This window comes from Lipotes vexillifer, unplaced genomic scaffold (genome assembly GCF_000442215.2).
Source record: "Lipotes vexillifer unplaced genomic scaffold, Lipotes_vexillifer_v1.1 scaffold1004, whole genome shotgun sequence".
NCBI classification, from domain to species: domain Eukaryota; kingdom Metazoa; phylum Chordata; class Mammalia; order Artiodactyla; family Lipotidae; genus Lipotes; species Lipotes vexillifer.
Window position 1 is genome coordinate 248,795 of NW_006793064.1, and position 20,965 is coordinate 269,759.

At 43.0% G+C, this 20,965-nt stretch overlaps 1 protein-coding gene across 2 annotated transcripts in view; it reads left to right on the top strand.

The window, feature by feature from the left end:
• The window catches only part of RBM6 (RNA binding motif protein 6), a 109,044-nt gene that overhangs the window by 75,705 nt on the left and 12,374 nt on the right, over positions 1-20,965 (top strand). For both annotated transcript variants that reach the window (XM_007466219.1, XM_007466220.1), the window contains 5 exons: positions 10,507-10,581; positions 16,744-16,804; positions 18,734-19,006; positions 19,476-19,636; positions 20,738-20,835. In XM_007466219.1, the coding sequence (XP_007466281.1) occupies positions 10,507-10,581; positions 16,744-16,804; positions 18,734-19,006; positions 19,476-19,636; positions 20,738-20,835 (668 nt within the window). The remainder of the gene's footprint in view (positions 1-10,506; positions 10,582-16,743; positions 16,805-18,733; positions 19,007-19,475; positions 19,637-20,737; positions 20,836-20,965) is intronic.

Below are 20,965 nucleotides of genomic sequence, written 5' to 3' on the forward strand. Positions count from 1 at the left end.
TTAGCGGTACGCGGGCCTCTCACTGCTGCGGCCTCTCCCGTTGCGGAGCGCAGGCTCCGGACGCGCAGGCTCAGCGGCCATGGCTCACAGGCCCAGCCGCTCCGCGGCATGTGGGATCCTCCCGGACCGGGGCACGAACCCGTGTCCCCCGCATCGCAGGCGGACTCCCAACCACTGCACCACCAGGGAAGCCCCCACATAGCCTTTTGATAGGACAAAACATGAAGTTGGAACTTTCCTAAAAAATCTAGACGTGCCTGCTATTCTGTGTGCTAGAAACCTCAAGATGCTTCCTGACGCTGCTCAAGGCTCTGCCCTTTTTAATGTGTTTTTTTCCCCAGTTTTTCTTATAAAGAGGAGAAATTTTCAATTATATGATCACTTATCTTGGTTATTTTGGTGGTCTTCAAACAAATATAAGGGATGCCTTTTAATACATTGGATGGTGTATCTTAGGTCTTGAGAGTGTTTCAAGGCATCCAAGGGTTAAGTCTCTGTTATATTTCCAGGGCATACAGGTCTGACCAGGAGGGTTTCTTCATGCCCAGAGTCTGTGCCTTTGTAGCACTTGATAGTACCTCTAGCTGGGATAGTGTTAGAGACCCGCTGGCTTTGTCTTCTTCCAAACTCCTGGATTACCAGAGATTTCTGCCCTGTGCAGAGATCATTCCCTCATTCTCTATACGTATCTGTTGCAGTGGCAGCCATGGTATTACAGCTCAGCAGATGTTGCTTCCTCAGTATGGACTAATTTAATGTGGGCACATCTTCCATGTGAAAAGCCATCCCTTGTTTTTATTAGGGGCTGAAGTTTGATAATTCTGTTATTTGCATGTGAGAATGAGTAGATCTAAGAGTTAGGAGGACTTCCCTGGTGGTGCAGTGGCTAAGAATCCACCTGCCAATGCAGGGGACACGGGTTCAAAACCTGGTCCGGGAATATCCCACATGCCACGGAGCAACTAAGCGCATGTGCCACAACTACTGAAGCCCGTGCACCTAGAGCCCGTGCTCCGCAACAGGAGAAGCCACCGCAGTGAGAAGCCCACGCACCGCAACGAAGAGTAGCCCCTGCTCACCGCAACTAGAGAAAGCCCGGGCACAGCAATGAAGACCCAACACACCCAAAAATTAATTAATTAAAAGAGTTAGGGATCCAACTTGTTCCAGTGGACCTTTTCTGACTTGAAACTTCCATTGTTAGTCTTGTAGCTTCTGTCAGAGTGGCAGTGGGTCTATAGCTTTTTGACTAAGAAATAAAGAATGGTGGGTGGTTACTTCTGCTAAAATGGCAGTTGAACAGTGAGTGTTCAGAAGTCTGGCAGCTTTGTATTTTATTCATCTTTTCAAGGCCCTGTTTCTGCAGAAAGTATGTTAGCAGGGTTCTCTGAAGTGTCTGAGCCCAGGACACTGAAGCCAGAGAGGCTAATAGAGACCACATTCAAGAGAGCTAAGATTCGTGAGTGGGAGGTAGTAGGTAAAGAGCCAGGAGAAATAATCTCTTTTCAATGGTGAGGCCAGAAGAATAGCTGCTGGTTCTTTGGGGGATGCCTGGGGAGTATTGTGCAGCCTTTGTGGTAGGCTCAGCAGTGTGGCCTGTGCAGTGTCTTAGGACTTGTGGGCCTCCTCTGCTCTGTTGGCTGTTCCTGCTACCTCCAGTCATCAGCTCTGTAAGAAAAAGAAATGAGAGAGAAATGGTTTGAACATTATTCAGCAAACAAAGCAAAATAAGAAGCTGTATATTTTCCGCATTGATTTTAGCAACTTGCTTTTTCTTCCCCTACAGTGACTCAGTTTAGAGACCTAGACAATGAAGCATGAGTATATGTTGAATTTAGGGTCCACTTTTCCCAGAAGAAAAGAGCCAGGGGATTTAGAACAATAGTCATCTTAGAATATGAAAGAATAAAATGGAGGTTATAGAAACCGGAATTCTGAAAGGAATTCTGAGGATATCAGTAAGATATGTTCAAACCTAATTTTCTACTTCCACTAAAAACTAGATGGTATCTTTATTTGGAAATAAGTAATTGAATAATCAGGGAAATCTTAACTGAGGTCTTTATAAACATTGGCTGAAACATTGTTCTAAAACATACAAAATTATAAAACAAACTGAAAGTTTCAAAAATATTTGCATTTTAGTGGTTCACAGTTGTTTGATTATTCTAAGCACTGTTAACTGGAGCTTGTAAATTGTTTCTTTATGGTAAGATATTTGTGGTGAAGGACTTTGCTGAGTGCCCCCATCTGCCTGGTAGTCTCAGTCTCTGTAATAGGACCTCATCTTCTCACAAGGAACGAAAAGACTTTTGGCTGTTTTGATTATTTATTTATTTGTTTGTTTATATTTTGCCTCTTTGTTTTTGACTCAAATGACTCTTAGAATATAAGTCTCTCATAGATCCCCTGGTAGATGGGTCTATCCATCCTAAGACTTCCAGGACCTAAGTTAATGAAATCATCTCCAAGACTGCAGATCACTGATTTTCTTTCACAATGATAGAGGCATTTTCTGGGATCTTACTTTAAAATACACAAAAGAATGGCAGGGAATGGTGGTGGAGTGGGTGGAATATATTCTCAGCACCAGATGCCTGTGTCGTCAGCGCCTGTGTTGTGTTTCTGGAACAGAGACCTTACTTCCACCAACTCTGAGCCTGGTGAGTAGGGCCCAGTGAAACACAGGTCAGCCATACTGCTTCAAAGAGCACAAATAAGGTTTTAGTTTTAGCAAGAGGTATGTTGTGTCCTCTTAGGAAATGACAGATAAACTGGTCAGGCAGTAAACAGTGTTATTAAGGAGCATTTTAGAAAACATGTTTGTTGTGCTTTTGTCTGGAGAAGAAAAGATATCCAGATAAGTAGCTCCCCGGAGGGCAGTGTCTCCTTGCTCCTCAATCTTTTTTTTTTTTTTTGCTGTACTCTGGCCTCTCACTGTTGTGGCCTCTCCCGTTGCGGAGCACAGGCTCTGGACGCGCAGGCTCTGCGGCCATGACTCACGGGCCCAGCCGCTTCGCGGCATGTGGGATCTTCCCGGACCGGGGCAGGAACCCGTGTCCCCTGCATCGGCAGGCGGACTCTCAACCCCTGCGCCACCAGGGAAGCCCCCTTTTTTTTTTTTTTAACATCTTTATTGGAGTATAATTGCTTTACAAGTGAATCAGCTATACATATGCATATATCCTCATATCTCCTCCCTCCCACCCTCCCTATCCCACCCCTCTAGGTGGTCACAGAGCAGCGAGCTGATCTCCCTGTGCTATGCGGCAGCTTCCCACTAGCTATTTTACATCTGGTAGTGTATATATATGTCCATGCCACTCTCTCACTTCGTCCCAGCTTACCCTTCCCCCCTCCCCATATCCTCAAGTCCATTCTGTACATCTGTGTGTTTATTCCTGTCCTGCCCCTAGGTTCTTCATAACCAATTTTTTTCTTTTTGGTTCCATATATATGTGTTAGCATACAGTATTTGTTTTTCTCTTTCTGACTTACTTCACTCTGTATGACAGACTCTAGGTCCATCCACCTCCCTACAAATAACTCAATTTCATTTCTTTTTATGGCTGAGTAATATTCCATTGTATATATGTGTCACATCTTCTTTATCCATTCATCTGTCAGTGGACACTTAGGTTGCTTCCATGTCCTGGCTATTGTAAATAGAGCTGCAGTGAACATTGTGGTACGTGACTCTTTTTGAATTGTGGTTTTTTCAGGGTATATGCCCAGTAGTGGGATTGCTGGGTCGTATGGTAGTTCTATTTTTGTTCCTCAGTATTAATTGGACCCTCAAGTGCTATTTTGTTTCTGGTGGAGTATCCATCAGGGCTTACCTCCTGGTGGCTCAGAGGGCAACTCAGCTTCTGTTGGGTGAAAGGCCATTCTAAGCAGAGGGTACATGGCAGTCAGTGGACCAAGCTAGAGTTGTTGTCAGTGGACCAAGCTAGAGGTGTCACAGAGCATTCTGTGTACTTCCTTCAGGATTTTTGGCCTCTACTTCCCTCCTTCCTTCCTTTCCTTTTCTCTTTCTGTCTCATTCTGGTTTTGGCCTTTGGGGATACTGAGTTTTACAAGATGTTTGAACTGTAACATATCCTTGTACCAGAAGGAATGAGCCTAGCTGCTATGCAAAAGAGTTCTATAAAAACTACCCTTTTATACTGAGGGGAATGACATATGGTCAGCCCTCCATATGCACAGGTTCTGCATCTGCAGATACAGAAGGCCAGCTATACTACACCATTTTATTTTGTTTTATTTTTTGTATAAATTTATTTTATTTATTTTTGGCTGCATTGGGTCTTCGTTGCTGCACACGGGCTTTTCTCTAGTTGCAGCGAGCGGGGGCTACTCTTCCTTGTGGTGCACAGGCTTATTGCTGTGGCTTCTCTTGTTGTGGAGAATGGGCTCTAGGCGCACGGGCTTCAGTAGTTGTGGTTCGCGGGCTCTAGAGCGCAAGCTCAGTAGTTGTGGCTCACGGGCTTAGTTGCTTTGCGGCATGTGGGATCTTCCCGGACCAGGTCTCGAACCCCTGTCTCCTGTATTGGCAGGCGGATTCTTAACCACTGTGCCACCAGGGAAGCCCTACTAGAGGCTTTTAGATGAGACTTCAGCATCCTTGGATTTTAGTATCCGTGGGGGTCCTGGAACCAATCTCCCACAGTTACCAAGAGATATATCTGTTTTAAACCTGTTATTTTGTTCTTCTTGCTTTACTCTTTCAGCAGGTCCATTTGATTGTTGTTGGTGTTGAAATTCCTGGTAATGTACTTACTAGCAGCCCTCTTTGTCTTAGACACAGCACGTAAAGTAATTGTAGGTGCTTTAAGAACATAAAGAGCACCTTGAGCAGGCCAGTTGGAGGATTGGCAATGCTATCAAGAAACAGAGTCTTTATGGCAGTCTCTCTAAAAACTCCCTGTGGGCCATTGCCTGTAAATTTCTTTAGACTTACCTTGTGCACCTTTTCATCAGAAACCACCTCTTTTTTTTTTTTGGCTGCGTTGGGTCTTTGTTGCTGCATGCAGACTTTCTCTACTTGTGGCGAGCGGGGGCTGCTCTTTGTTGTGGTGCACAGGCTTCTCATTGCGGTGGCTTCTCTTGTGTAGCATGGGCTCTAGGCACACGTGCTTCAGTAGTTGCAGCACGTGGGCTCACTAGTTGTGGCACACGGGCTTCAGTAGAGAAGCCACCTCTTTGGTGTGGCAAGTATTATGAGTTGACTGACACCTTGGAAGTTTAAAAACAAAGAAAAGCAATATGGTGAAAAGAAAACCTGACATTCAGTCCCATATAAGTTGCTAACTAGCTCTATAATCTTGGGCAGGGTGCTCCATGTATCTCAGCCACACTTTCCCGTGTGGAAGTAGGTATTATATATGTCCTATTGTGAGGATTTATCAAGATGACATTTGTGAAGAATGCCTTTATAAACTGTAATCGCTTTGTGAATAAAGATTACTATCTCTGATAGACAGTACCAGTTCTCAGCCACCAGTAACTTGATTCTCCCATCCTGTGTTTGGAAGAAGCACAAATCTACAAAGAGGGCTTGCTCATTTTTCAGCGTGAGTTGTGTTCACAAGGCTCACATACTTTCCCCCTGCCTTTGATCCTGTCTGTCTCCCTCTCTCTCCATATTTGAATGGGGTGATCTTTTTTTTTTTTTTTTTTTTTGTTTTTTTTTTTTTTTTTTCCTTGCGTTATGCGGGCCTCTCACTGTTGTGGCCCCTCCCACCTGCGGAGCACAGGCCCCGGACGCGCAGGCCCAGCGGCCATGGCCCACGAGCCCAGCCGCTCCGCGGCACGCGGGACCCTCCCGAAACGGGGCACGAACCCGCGTCCCCCGCACCGGCAGGCGGACTCTCAAGCACTGCGCCACCAGGGAAGCCCTGGGGTGATCTTTTATGTCACACAGCAGTCATATTCTCAATACAGAGTATAACTGTGACTATGCTTGGGGGAGATCTTCAGAAAAGATGCAAAGCTGCTGGCCAGAAACATTCTTTCCTTTCCATTTTCTCTTGTACCTCCCCAGTACCTTAAGAATCCTTGGGCTTGGTTATAAACCAGCTGGAAGTTACGACAGAGTCTCAATTCTCTGACCCAAGTCCTTTTCACAGGTTAACAGTCACAAAATGGAGTTATGAAGTCTCCAAGAGCAGCAGATGAAAAGGGAAATGGAAATGTGAATGTTGAATTTAGCAGCCCTCAGACCCAGAATATGCTACTCTCTAGTGTCCCTGAGGTGGAGAGTAAGGACTTGCTTTGCTGTTCAGGAGTGTGATTATCTCTGTTGCTTGCAGCTTCTTCACATTAAGACCCTTTGAAATATACTTAGGGACACATATATGTGACTTTGTCAAGTGAGAGCTTTGGACTTGGGAGGATTCTAGCAGGTTTTAATCTAATTTACGCCTAATCTAACACGACTGAGAAAGGGGGTGTCTTTGGTTTTACTTTCAAATATATGGTGGTACATCTTTAGAAGCCAGATGTGGTTAATCAGACTTGTCTTCATGGTACCTTTGCTTCAAGTGGCTTAATAAATAACCCAATAATTCAAATGATGAATAAAAATTCTAGTGTGTGAAGGTGGTAGGTAATAGACAATTAAAAGTGGTCAACCGGGCTTCCCTGGTGGCGCAGTGGTTAAGAGTCCGCCTGCTGATGCAGGGCACACGGGTTCGTGCCCCGGTCTGGGAGGATCCCACATGCCGCGGAGTGGCTAGGCCTGTGAGCCGCTGAGCCTGCGCATCCAGAGCCTGTGCTCCGCAACGGGAGAGGCCACAACAGTGAGAGGACCGCGTACCGCAAAAAAAAAAAAAAAAAAGGGGGCCACCAAAAAGTTACAAAATCATCCTACCCACTTATTAATCCAACTCCCCACAGGTTGTTTCCTTAGGAGACACTGGCATATCTTTACTCTATGAAATCTGAACAAAAGACCTGGCAGGAATGGGGAGGAGTACAGTATAAGTCACACCTGTGCTTGGTACATCTGGGCAGCCGCTGTATAGCACCTGGGGAATCAAATCATAAATCAACCTGATCGTTCTCATTCGAGTTTTTTGTGTCTGTTTATTCTTTTTTTCTTAGAATTTTTTAAAAAACATATTTATTTATTGATTTGTTTTGGGCTGCATCGGGTCTTAGTTGCAGTACGTGGGATTCTCCACTGCAGCACACAGGCTCCTCATTGCGGAGCGTGGGCTTCTCTCTAGTTGTTGTGCATGGGCTCAGTAGTTGTGGGGCGTGGGCTTAGTTGCCCCGAGGCAGTGGGATTTTAGTTCCCCCACCAGGGATCAAACCTGTGTCCCCTGAATTGGAAGGCAGATTCTTAACCATTGGACCACCAGGGAAGTCCCGTGTCTGTTTATTCTTATTAAAACAGTTGGCTCCTGGGCTTCCCTGGTGGCACAGTGGTTAAGAATCTGCCCGCCAATGCAGGAGACATGGGTTCGAGCCCTTGTCTGGGAGGATCCCACATGCCGCAGAGCAGATAAGCCCGTGCGCCACAACTACTGAGCCTGCGCTCTAGAGCCTTCGAGCCACAGCTACTGAAGCCCGCGTGCCTAGAGCCCGTGCTCCACAACAAGAGAGGCCACCGCAATGAGAAGACCCCATGCAGCCATAAATAAATTTATAAAAAATCAATTGGCTCTGTTCTTAAATAGTGATGGGTTTAACAGCCATTTTCTATTCTTTAGCAGTGGTGTCTGGTAGCCTCATGTCTAACCATGTGCAGATTGAAAAGAAAGGGCCACCTTAGTTGTAGGGGGCTCTGAGGAATAAGAAATCAGTGGTTAGGACTCTGCAGTTCCGTTGCAGGGGGTACGGGTTCAATATCTGGTCCGAGAACTAGGATCCCGAAAGCCTCGTGGTGCTGCCAAAAAAAAAAAAGAAATCATGCATGCCTTTGTAACACATGAATTGAAGGTAATCTTCTCAAATTGATATGCTGTGAGTACTCCTAGCAGGGCGAGTTCCCTAGCCTCGACAGAAAGTCATCAACGGCTTCTGGAACATCATATTTGTTATCTGATAAGTATAACGTGCTCCTTGCCTTAGGAATTCCTGAGTCTACTGATGCCTCCAAGTGGTGCAATCAGAATTTGCAATTGACTGCAATTCACAGTAGTGCCTTGTTCTGATGGCACTGTTCACTTTTCAAATGGCAACCCACATGTTTTATGGACTGGGTGTACAGGTGTACACGACAGCAGTACCTTCCTCGAGAGCCACTGTGTGCTAAAGCACTCCAGTCTTCCAGGGATAGTTGGATCCATTCAGTCTTTTTTTCATTCCATAACTGCTTATTAAGCTCCTTTTCTGTACCAAGTACTGAGCTTGGTACTGATAATAAAAGACCAGCAAGATTTAGCCTGGTTGATCAGATTTGGCCCAGCATTTGAAAACTAACACTAAGTGCTGTCATAAAGATACAGGTTCTGACATGCAGTGACCATTCCCTTATGAAAGCTTAGTCTTTCAGTAGATTGAAATGGGGTGTGAAGTATTATCACCTGACAAGCAAGTAAGATGAAGTGAGTAACTAATCTGATGAATGAGTGACTAGTCCTTTTCTAGCACTTAGGGCTCGAAATACAGGTATTGAGCCCTAACTATATCCCATGCTAAGCACTTGACATGTGTTAATTTACTTAATCTTCATAACCACCTTATGAAGTAGGTACTGTTATTCCTACTTTACAAATGAGGAAACTGAAGCACAGAGACGTTAAGGACCTTGCTGAAGGTCATGGAGTGGAGTCAGGATGCAAGTTTAGGGAACCTGACCCAGAGTCCATATTCTTCTTTTTTTTTTTTTTCAGAGTCCATATTCTTAAATGACATGATATACTGCCTCTGGGTGGAAGGGTATCATCTTGACCAACTCCTGTATAGGTAGAGCTTGACAGAGTGATAATCCCCTGACCCTCCCTGTCTGCAGAGCTTTTTCTCTTTCCTGGATTGGCTCCTAGAGCAGATTACCTATCCCTAAGAGTGAGCAGGAGTTGCCAAATGCAGCAGGCAGTCCCTTATCTACAGCCCCAGAAGTGAATCTGCCTCTCCCTTTCACCAGCTGGGTAACCTTGCCTCTCTGAGCATGTTTCTGTCATCTGTAAAATGGAGATAATGATCATGGGATCATTTAGGGGTTAAATGAGATAACATACTTAACAGTTTCTGGCTCTGAGTAAGCACTTAAAAAATGTTAGCAAATTTTTATTATCATTGTCCTCTAGCCTTGAGAACAAACCATGAAACAGTTTCTCAGAGACCAGATTCTAGGACTTAGGTAGGTGGGCAGGTTTTTTTTTTGTTTTGTTTTGTTTTCACAAGACAATAATTTTATTCTGTGTATTTCTCTTGACTCTTTTGGTGTGAAAAGCAGAGAGGTAAAGCATTATTTGACAGATGTATGGATTCAAGCAAGAAACTGAGGTCCAATTGCAAAGAAATGCCTTGTATAACTCAGAGCCCTGTCTGAGGAGACACAGAGGACCCTAGAGGGCGGAGAATGAACACAGCGCAGGGGCTAGTTCCAGAGTCGCATCCTCGGTTAGTTCACTTGCAAGTGTGGGTGAGGGTCCCTTGTCAGTAGGCAGAGATTTTTTTTCCTCTGCTCTAACACATATCTGCTGTCTAGTGTTTATTAAACAAAATTTATTTTTTTCTTGATGTGAAAGAATTCGTGTCTTGTCCAAAATGCAGAGGCAAAGGAGCTCTGTAACTGCAGGCGTGTTGAACCCCTTTTCCCACCTGTTCTGGTGCCAGGCTTTCCCAAAGTGCTTATTTGCCAATGGTTGCTCCTCAGTTCTCATGGCCAGCTCACTCTGAAGGCTCCAAGCCACAGTGATGCTGCTGCCACCACCGCCACTACCACCACTGCTGCCACCACCAGCCATTCAGTTTCCTGCTCTAAGGATGTGACCTGCCGTGAAGCTTTCACATTCCTCTTTTCTTCCTGTCTTCGGTGTTGTACCTCTTTCTTTTGGTGCTTTTGCCATGCAGCAGTATTGCAAAAAAAGTTTTCAGGCACCAAAGTTAAGAGCCCTTACTACCTCACCAAGGGGATTTGAGTTAGCCATGGAAAAGAAGATAATTGAGAGGGCTCCTGTGCCTCTGTGCTTCAGAAGGAAAGAGTTTGCTTCTTGACAGTGTGCCAGCTCCCTAGCCAGGTGGGGGACGTGCTGGGACTACATGACCTCTGGAGGAGTAGACTGGACCTAACCTGCCCAAAGACAGCACCCCAACCCACAGGAGCCAAGGCTGAAGACTGATTTCACCTTCTCCCATTCCCTTTCCCTAAGCTTAAGCTTGCTCTGCCACACTGTCCCAAGTCTGTGGCTTATAACAGCCATTTCCTTTTGCTGATGAATAAGCCCACTCTTTGTAAAATGTTTCAACTTAGGGACTGGAAAGGCTCTCTGTGCTTTCCTGTCTCTTTGTTTCTCCAAAGGTTAATGTTGATGGCTTCTGTCTTTGTCTTTACAGGGAACTCTAATGATCCATGACAAAGAGGTCACCCTTGAGTATGTACCAAGCCTGGATTTTTGGTACTGCAAACGGGTAAGTGCCAAGAATTCCTCTCCTTAGAAGTAAGGATCCAGCATCACAGCTCCTCCATGTCTACAGGAATGCTGCCTGGTGTAGTATGCATTGCCAAGGGCAAAGCTCTTCTTCCTTGGTTCACTTCAGATGAACTGGAGGTCAAGGCAAGATCATCTATAATTTCTGCTTCCCAGCTACTGCCTGTGGCCATAGAAGGTTCTGGGCCTGTAGTTGGAGACCTTTTCCCAAGGACATATGCCATGCTTTCTGTTGATTACGAACTGAAAGAAAAACAGTCCCTTGACTTATAACCTCTCCCCAGTTACCCTTCCTGGGGTAAAGAGGATTTATTAGTGTTTGGAATGATGTATATAAAGAGGCTGGTTCTGTGAGAGATACACATTTTTTTTGGATATTCAGGGGTTTCTAAGGATATAGAACTTTAGGTACCATGGTATTTTTCCTCTGTTCAACTTCATATTGTTCTTGAATGGCATATGTAAAGATTTTAGGCTATACTCTCTTTAGAAGTCCAGTTTGATTGCAAATGAGCATGAAAATATATTTTGTCATTTTTCATTGCTACTATTTAGTTTCAAAAGTAAGTTTGAAAAATCTAAAGTTTCTGAACCAAGATTCATTAAAAGTGTTGTAGAACTTGATAAAATTAAGTGAAAGCTTTAGCTTTACATTTTGGAATACAATTTGGATAGCTGTGATAGTCATTGACCAAAGTATTCATAATTCATGGATGTAGTACCTTAAGCTGTCAATTTAGGAAAAACATTTAACTATTTTTTAAAAGGTGATGAAATACACATAACATTGAATTTACCATTTTACCCATTTTAAAGCATATAATTCAGTAGCCTTAAGTACATTCACAATGAAGTGCAATCATCAACACTAATTCTAGAACTTTTTCATCATCCGAAAAGGAAACCCCATCTATTAAACAGTCTCTCCCCATTCCCCTTTTCCTCAGTTTCTGGAAACCACTATTACTATTCTGTTTTTTATCTCTATGAATGTGCCTATTCTGAACATTTCATGTAAGTAGAACCATATATTATGTGACCTTTTGTGTCTGCCTTCTTTCACTTAGCATGTTTTCAAGGTTCATCCATGTTATAGTGTGTATCAGTACTTCATTTATTTTTATGGCTGAATAATATTATATGGATACACCACATCTTGTTTATCTGTTCATCAGTTGATGGACATTTGAGTTGTTTCTACTTCTTGGCTACTGAGAATAAGACTGCTATGAATATTCATGTGCAAGTTTTTGTTTGAAAACCTGTTTTCAGTTCTTTTGGAAGTGCCCAGGAGTAGAATTGTTGGGTCATATGGTACTTTTCATTTTTTAACTCTTTGAGGAACCAATAAACTGTTTTCCACAGACAGCAGCTGCACCATTTTGCATTCCCTCCAGCAGTGTCTGAGGGTTCCAATTTCTCCACATCCTTGCCAACATTTGTTATATTCCTTTTTTTTTTTTTTCCAAATTTTTTTTTTTTTTTTTTTTTTTTTTTTTCTTGCGTTATGCGGGCCTCTCACTGTCGTGGCCTCTCCCATTTGCGGAGCACAGGCTCCGGACGCGCAGGCTCAGTGGCCATGGCTCACGGGCCCAGCCGCTCCGCGGCATGTGGGATCTTCCCGAAACGGGGCACGAACCCGCGTCTCCTGCATCGGCAGGCGTACTCTCAAGCACTGCGCCACCAGGGAAGCCCTCCTTTTTTTTTTGATAGTAGCCGTCAAACTATTTCACAACCACCAGCGGGTGTGAAATAGTATCTCATCATCATGATTATGATGATGATTTGCATTCCCCTAATGACTAATGATGTTGAGCATCTTTTCTTGTGTTTGTAGCCACTAGTATATCTTCTTTGGAAAAACGTTTATTCAAGTCCATTTTTGATTAGGTTGTCTTTTTTTTTTTTTTTTTTTGGTGTATAGTTGATTTACAATGTTGTGTTAGTTTCAGGTGTACAGGAAAGTGAATCAGTTATACATATATTTATATTCACTCTTTTAGATTCTTTTCCCATATAGGCCATTACAGAGTATTGAGTCGAGTTCCCTATGCTATACAGTGTAGGTTCTTATTAGTTAATCTATTTTATATATAGTAGTGTGTGTATGTCAATCCCAATCTTCCAATATATCCCTCCCCTCTGTCTTCTTGTTAAGTTGTAAGAGTTCTTGGGACTTCCCTGGTGGTCCAGTGGTTAGGACTTGGTGCTTTGACTGCAGTGGCAATCCTTGGTCAGGGAACTAAGATCCCACAAGCTGTGCAATGTGGCCAAAAAAAAAAAAAGAAAGAAAAAGTTGTAAGAGTTCTTTATATTTTCTGGATATTTATTCCTTATCAGATATGTGATTTGCAAATATTTTCTCCCATTCTGTGTGTTGTCTTTCACTTGCTTGATAGTGTCCTTTGATACACAAGGTTTTAATTTTGATAAGTCCAATTCATCTATTTTTTTTCTTTTTTAAAAAAAAATTTATTTATATATTTATTTATTTTGGGCTGTGTTGGGTCTTCGTTGCTGTGCACGGGCTTTCTCTAGGTGCAGTGAGCAGGGGCTGGTCTTCATTGGGGTGCGTGGACTTCTCATTGCGGTGGCTTCTCTTGTTACAGAGCGCGGGCTTCAGTAGTTGTGTCTCGCGGGCTCTAGAGCGCAGGCTCAGTAGTTGTGGTGCACGGGCTTAGGTGCTCCACGGCATGTGGGATCTTCCTGGACCAGGGCTCAAACCTGTGTCTCCTGCATTGGCAGGTGGATTCTTAACACTGTGCCACCAGGGAAGCCCCTATTTTTTTTTCTTTTATTGCTTGTCCTTTGGTGTCATGAAACCATTGCCAAAGCCAAGGTCTTGAAGACTTATCCATATGTTTTCTTCTAAGAAATTTATAGTTTTGGCTTTTATATTTAGATCTTTGGTCTATTTTGAGTTAATTTTTGTTCCAGGTATGAGGTAAGGGTCCAGTTTCATTCTTTGGAATGTGGATATTCAGTTTTCCAAGCACCATTTGTTGAATTAACTATTATTTCCCCGTTGAATGGTTTTGGTACTCTTGTTGGAAATCATTTGACCATAGATGTATAGGTTTATTTCTGTAGACTCTCAGTTTTATTCTGTTGATCTATATTCTTATCCTTATGCCAGTACCACACTGTTTTTTGTTTTTGTTTTTTTGGCTGCGTTGGGTCTTCGTTGCTGCACATGGGCCCTCTCCAGTTGCAGCGAGCAGGGGCACGCTGTGGTGCGGTGGCTTCATCTGTTGTGGCACACAGGCTCTAGGCACGTGGGCCTCAGCAGTTGCAGCATGTGGGCTCAGTAGTTGTGGCTCATGAGGGCTCAGTAGTTGTGGCTCATGAGGGCTCAGTAGTTGTAGCTCGTGAGAGCTCAGTAGTTGTGGCGCACGGGCCCAGCTGCTCCACGGCATGTGGGATCTTCCCAGACCAGGGCTCGAACCCGCATCCCCCGCATTGGCAGGCATATTCTTAACCACTGCGCCACCAGGGAAGCCCACCACACTGTTTTGATTACTGTAACTCTTTAGTAAGTTTTGCAGTTGGGAAGTGTGAGTCCTTCAATTTTGACCTTCTTTTTCAAAATTGTTTTGGCTACTCAGGGTCCCTTGCAATTTCATATACATTTGAGGATCTGCTTTTACATTTCTGCAAAAAAGGCCATTAGAATTTTGAGAACATTTTGCATTTTAATAGTGATTGCCTCTACGTCTTAGAATTATGAGTGATTTTCCCCTGTCTCTTAAACTTTCCATTATTAGCTATAATGCACACGTATTGTTTATTTTATAATCAGAGATGGAGGGAGCTAGCATTAAAGGGAAAGTTTTGAACTCTATTTTCTGTTAACCAGCAGAAAAAAATGTTAATATCTGACATCAGAATTATATAGCTGTTGCCAAGGCTGTTGCTTGAAAGAACAGAATAGCTTGGTTAAATTGTTCCCTAAAATGGCAGGCCACTTGTTCAGCTGTTTCAGAGGTACTTTGTAATTTTTGTGCTTTTCTGGAAGAGTTGAGGTGCCAGCCCTGCATATGTGATCTTTGGCCTGATGTGAAATGCACTGACTTTTTAAAAAATTCATAGCAGTATTACTTATAATAACCAAAAAGTAGAAACAACCCAAATGCCCATCAACTGTTGAATGGATAAACAAAATGTGGTACAGCCATACAGTGGAATGCTATTTAGCAGTAAAAAGGAATGAAGTACTGATAGGTGCAACAACATGAATGAACTGGGAAAAGACTATGCCAGACGCAAAAGATCAATTCTATAGAACTGGGGGTGAGAATGGGAGATGACTCCACCAGGTTTCTTTTTGGGATGAAGAAAATGTTCTAAAGTTAGATTATGGTGATGATTGTATTATAGATATGCTAGAAATCATTGAATTGGACACTTAAAACTGATGGATTTTATGGTATTTAAATTATACCTACTCAGGTTAGGATCCTGATTCCCCCACTTACAGCTCTGCTGTATAGTCATCCAATGGTATCTGTGGGGGATTGATTCCAAGACCCCCTGCTGATATCAAAATCCACAGATGCTCAAGTCTCTTGTATAAAATGATGTAGTATTTGCACATAACCTAGGCACATCCTCTCATGTACTTTAAATCATCTCTAGATTACTTATAGTAGATAATACAATGTAAATGCTATGTAAATAGCTGCCGGCATGTGGCAAATTCAAGTTTTGTTTTTTGGGGCTTTCTGGAATTTTTTTCCCCCCAAATATATTTGATCTGTAGTTGGTTAATCTGCAGATGTGGAACCTGTGGATATGGAAGGCCAACTGTAATAACAAATAGCCGTCAGATCCTAGTGATTTACATTGACAAACATATTCTTCACTCACATTACATGTCCAGGGGCTGTGGGCAGTTGCTGCAGTTCGGCTTGGCTGCTCAGTCTGGGACCCAGGTGGAAGGAGTTAGTACCACGTCGGGACTCCTGGCCAAGGGAAAGAACAGGACGCTCATCAACACAAACATTGGCTCTTAAAACTTCTGCCAGACCTGTGTAGATCACACGTTCACTCATGCTCCATTGACCAAAGCAAGACATGTGGCAAGGCTGACAGTGAAGTCACTCACCCTACAGGGAGGCACCACAGTCACTTGACAGTGGGCAGGACTGTGTGTATGATCTGCTTACAGAGAAGGGAACAATAAAGTAATTGACTTTAGTCACCTTGCTCAAGTGACTTAACCTCTCCAGGCCTCAGTTTCATTATCTACAAATTGGGGAGATAATAGTTGTTTGGATCAGCAAGTGACCACATGTAAAGTAAAGTAAGCCCAGTACATGCTGTGTGCTGTTTAATCATTAGCTGCTGCTGCTTTTATTATTATTCTCTCCTCCTGCATTTGGTATTCTTTTACTCAACCTACAAGGCCCTACTCATATAGAATCCTTTTCATGGTTCCTGCTCTTTTGGTTTCTTACCAGTCAGCTCTGCCCTTCTAACACTCTGGCAAAAGTTTAGGTTTGGGGCTCTGTTTGGGGTTGGGCAATGATAGACTTGCCTTTTTGTTTATAGGTTCAGATAAGAAGAACTACATTCACAATGCAAAGTGTCTCTTCCCTTGTTCTAGGGTAGTGAATGTAACTTTTCCTTTTAACATCCTCAGAATAGCTGCCAGAGACACTACTTATGGATCTTCCTCCTCCTTCTGTGCCCTTTTTAAAATCAGTGTTTGAGAAAGGAATTTATCACTGGATTCTTCTCAGTTCCAGCCAAGCCTGAATAGGGTTGTCATAACCAGTTCAGGATCAAATTTTGGATGCAGACTGAGTGGTAAAAGCTTTAGGGCAGTATATCCTATAAACCACCTAATAGTCCAGTTTTCTTAGTCAAGTTTACTTCCTGTAGAAATCCTTGTCCAGAGCAAAAGCATTTGGGGCTGCTCCAAGGTCCATATACCCTGTTAGAGGCAGCTCTCAAACAGCAGCTCATCAGAGTCTACGTCAGCTCTGATGAGTGGAAGACATCAGACTGATTAGGTTTTAAGGTGACCTGGGATATGGCTTATTTCTTTCATTTTTCGGCAGTTGTTGCTGTGTTGGATATAAGTAAGATTAAAAAAAATTTTTTTTTTGGTCAATTTGAATTCTTTTTCTTTCCCTTGTAGTGTAAGGCCAGCACTGGTGGACACCGATCTTCATGTTCATTCTGCAAGTGCCCAAGGGAAGGTGAGTGGTGGTAGAGATGGAGGTGGTAGTTTTTATTTTGTGCACTGAGCAAAACAAATTTCATGCTTTCCTTGGCTTCAAAGAGTGATCATCCCTAAATACAAGATGATCTGTAAAGCTCTTAAAAGTGCAATGTGATAGCTAACTTCGTGTGACCTGTTAGTAAATCGTTTTGGATCTCAGAGTTCTGCCAGGGGAATGAGATGGGTTATGGGCTCCTTATCCATAACCCAGCTGACCAGAGGTCAGTAGTATTGTTACTCAGAATACATTTTAAGGATATTAGATTGAGAAAGAATCTACATGGCATTAGTCCATGTAGACACCCCACCCACCCTACCCCAGCTTCTTTGAAGTTATTGGGAATAATTTGTTATTGTTATTATTTTCTCATTTACATTCTAAACATTTGAGGATCTTCAACACAAAAACATTTGTTAAAGTAACAGTAAAAATATAAACGAGACAATAATCAGGATTGAGGGTTTGTGTTATTTTTATAGAGTAATAAACCTAACAGCTTCTCAGTAACTTGGTTTTAAAGTTAATTTCTCCTGAGAACCTGTAGGTAAACAACCTTGAAGAGTCTGTCAAAGGCATCTGTAACAATAGTCCTATAACAATGACTGTTATGTGCCTCTTTCTGATATTATTCTGTAAGGAAAGCTAGTGTATGACCATAAAATACAGTTCAGTGCTGGGATCCTGTTAGTCTTCTGAAAGATCTGTTTGTTCCAAGGTTAGAACTTAGCATGCCTACAAAGAATTCCTTAGCTGGGCTTTTGGCCTATAGTGGAGATTCTACTCTCTAGTGAGGGCTGTGAAGCAGGTGTTCTGAAAATCTTTGGGGAAGGCTCTACATGCTCTAGAGACCAAACCAGCATATGGGAAGGTGAGTAAATAACTTCCCCATGGACAGGTTGGAGATTTTTAGCTTGTTGTATTACTTCAATTAGGCAAAATTGTACTTTTTCCCTCAAGAAAGACTTCTTTCTCAGTCTACTCTAACAAATGATCAGATGGTTTATAAAAACCCTTGAGCACCATACCACTAAGATGGCTGAAACAACTTTAACATGGAAACATACATAGCAAGTATTCATTGGTCGCCTGTCACTGCTGTTAAGTAATCTCTACACTGCTCCCATAGAATGTCTCTTTGAGCCTCATGACTTCCTCTAAGAATGAATTAATTGCAGAAATACCTCCAATTAACTGGACAAGTTATCCTGCTTTAGAAAGAGATTTGAAATGAATCGTTTATATTTTGAAGGACATTTGCCCATTGTAATTATTTGCATATAAATGTGCTGTGTGCAGGTAGGTCTCTTCTGAGCTTCGCCGGAGAATAGGGTGTCTGGTCTTACAGAATTTGAGCAGCTATCTTAGTACCGTAACACTGGAAGAGGCAAGGCCCCTAGCCATACACGTTTGAGATAAGTGTTTCTAGCAAACTTGTAGCAAGGGCCATATCTTTGGTAATTTTGTCCCCAGATCTGTTCTATCATTGGTTATAATAATAAAGATCAGGGTCTCATGAAAGATTTACATGTTGGGGAAGTGATAGAAAACTCGTAAGATTAAATTTTTTAAATACTGGGTAGTTTCTTCTGTTAACTATTTTATATGCTGTCATATTAGCCATGCTTAAAGTCTGTCAGAGGACTTTTTTGTAGGTATTTCTTTGATTTTTAAAACTATTCCAGGGAATTCCCTGGTGGTCCAGTGGTTAGGACTTGGTGCTTTCACTGCTGTGGCCCAGGTTCAGTCCCTCGTCAGAGAACTAAGATCTCTAATGCCACGTGGTGCAGCCAAACAAAACAAAATAAAAGCATTCCAGTATGAGTATTTGGTGGCAGGTAAGGAGGAATCACAGTGTTCGGGGGGATAAAACCTGTTGGAGATTCTCTTTCTGTTCTGTTCCTCTAGCGACAGAGGCCAAGCAAGAATTAATAACCTACCCTCAGCCTCAGAAAACATCCATACCAGTAGCGTCAGAAAAACAACCCAGCCAACCAAGGTCAGCTGATAAGGAATCTGAACCCAAGAAGCGGGAAGAAGGACAAGAACCACGCTTGGGACATCAAAAGAGAGAAGCAGAAAGGTATCTCCCTCCTTCGCGGAGGGAAGGGCTCACCTTCCGAAGAGACCGAGAGAAGGAGCCATGGTCTGGGGAGACACGCCAGGATGGGGAAAGCAAAAGTAAGTGGTTTGTTGGGGCATGTACCAGACCGTGACCACTGTGGTTGGAACATAGATTGCTTGTGTTGTGGCTCTGGACCAGCAGCTTCCTACACCCTAGTAAAACTGCTTGGCCTGATTGAAGAGGCTCTTGCTTTTACCGGCCTCACTGAAGTAATCTATATCCTCCAAATAGCAAGTTGCTATTCAGATGCAGCAAAGCATAACTTTAGATTTCTAAGTATTGGTGAAGAAGAATATGAAGTATTTGACTAGCATTTTGTTATAGAACCAGCCTTGGTAGAGCAGGGTAACATCTGCAGTCATCTGCAGTAATAAAACACACACACACACACACACACACACACACACACGCACACACACACACACACACACACACACACACACACACACACACTGAGGACTTCAAAAATGTAAACCTTTCTCTCTCTTTCCTTTCTCCTCTCCCATTTGTGCTTGGTTTGTTCAGCAATCATGCTAAAACGCATCTATCGTTCCACTCCACCTGAGGTGATAGTGGAAGTGCTGGAGCCCTACGTCCGCCTTACTACTGCTAACGTCCGTATCATCAAGAACAGAACAGGCCCCATGGGCCACACCTATGGCTTTATTGACCTTGACTCCCATGCGGTGAGTCGTAGTTACTCCGTCACCACTACCCCCACCCCCTGGATCCCTCACCTCCTACTACCTCAGAACAGCCTAGGGATGGCTGGCTATAGAAACCTCCAGAAGGTTTGAAGGACTTTAATCTTGGAATTCTCGTTTGCTACTTGGTACCATAAACCCTCTTACTCTTTTCTTGGGGTTGATTCAGGTGAAATGACTGCCCTTGAAAGTTGGAACTCTGAGTGGTTTTCCAGATCCATTTTTGTCTTGTGGCATTTACAGTTTCCAGTTAAAATAAAGTGACAGCTTAGTCACTTGTGGAAAATCTGAGGACTAAACCTTTTCAAGATTTTAGTGAATTTTCTGATTTCTTAAAATCATTATGCCTGGCCACAGACAGTTTTATGTTTGATGGAAAAAGAGCATTTCCTCTTTTTCCTCAAAGTGTTGCTTTAATAGATTTCTTGTGGCTTGAAGTTTTAGTTGTGGGGCCCTTTTCTATGGAAGTAATGTGAGGATAGCAATGAAAATCATTGATATTTCTTAGATTTCACAGGATAGCAATGAAAATCATTGATATTTCTTAGATTTCATGCTCAGAAATCACAAGAGACTTTGTAAACTGAATCTGATGCAGTGACAGTTGCAGACTAGAAGAGGATTTGAATTTCTGAAATTTATACCAAGAACTGCTGTCTACTCTGACCATTATTCTGATCAACCCTTCATTAAGAGTTGCCTGTTTTTGCCAGTGTGCTCTTAGTATTACAGTTATGACCAGAACATAATGTTTAGAAATTTTTCTTTTTTCTTTTTTTTTTTTTTTTTTGGCGGTACGTGGGCTTCTCATTGTTGTGGCCTCTCCCGTTGCGGAGCACAGGCTCCGGACGCGCAGGCTCAGCGGCCATGGCTCACGGGCCCAGCCGCTCCGCGGCATGTGGGATCTTCCCGGACCGGGGCACGAACCCGTGTCCCCTGCATTGGCAGGCGGACTCTCAACCACTGTGCCACCAGGGAAGCCCTAGAAATTTTTCTTTTGAGAAGGAAAACCCATGTTCAGTTTTCTTTCAAGGGACATGTCCTTTTCTCTCTTTGGGTTCAAATGAGTCTTTGCTTCCCCAGGAAGCTCTTCGCGTAGTGAAGATCTTGCAGAACCTTGATCCACCATTTAGCATTGATGGGAAGATGGTAGCTGTAAACCTGGCCACTGGAAAACGAAGGTAAAGCAGAGGTGTGCTACCCCCACTCAGGTTTTTGGGAGGAAACTCTTATTCCTGGCTGGAGAGACAGATAGTAAAACGTGGTGCTTTCCCAGTATGAGTTGCTTCAGGTATGTGTGTATGTTTTCTT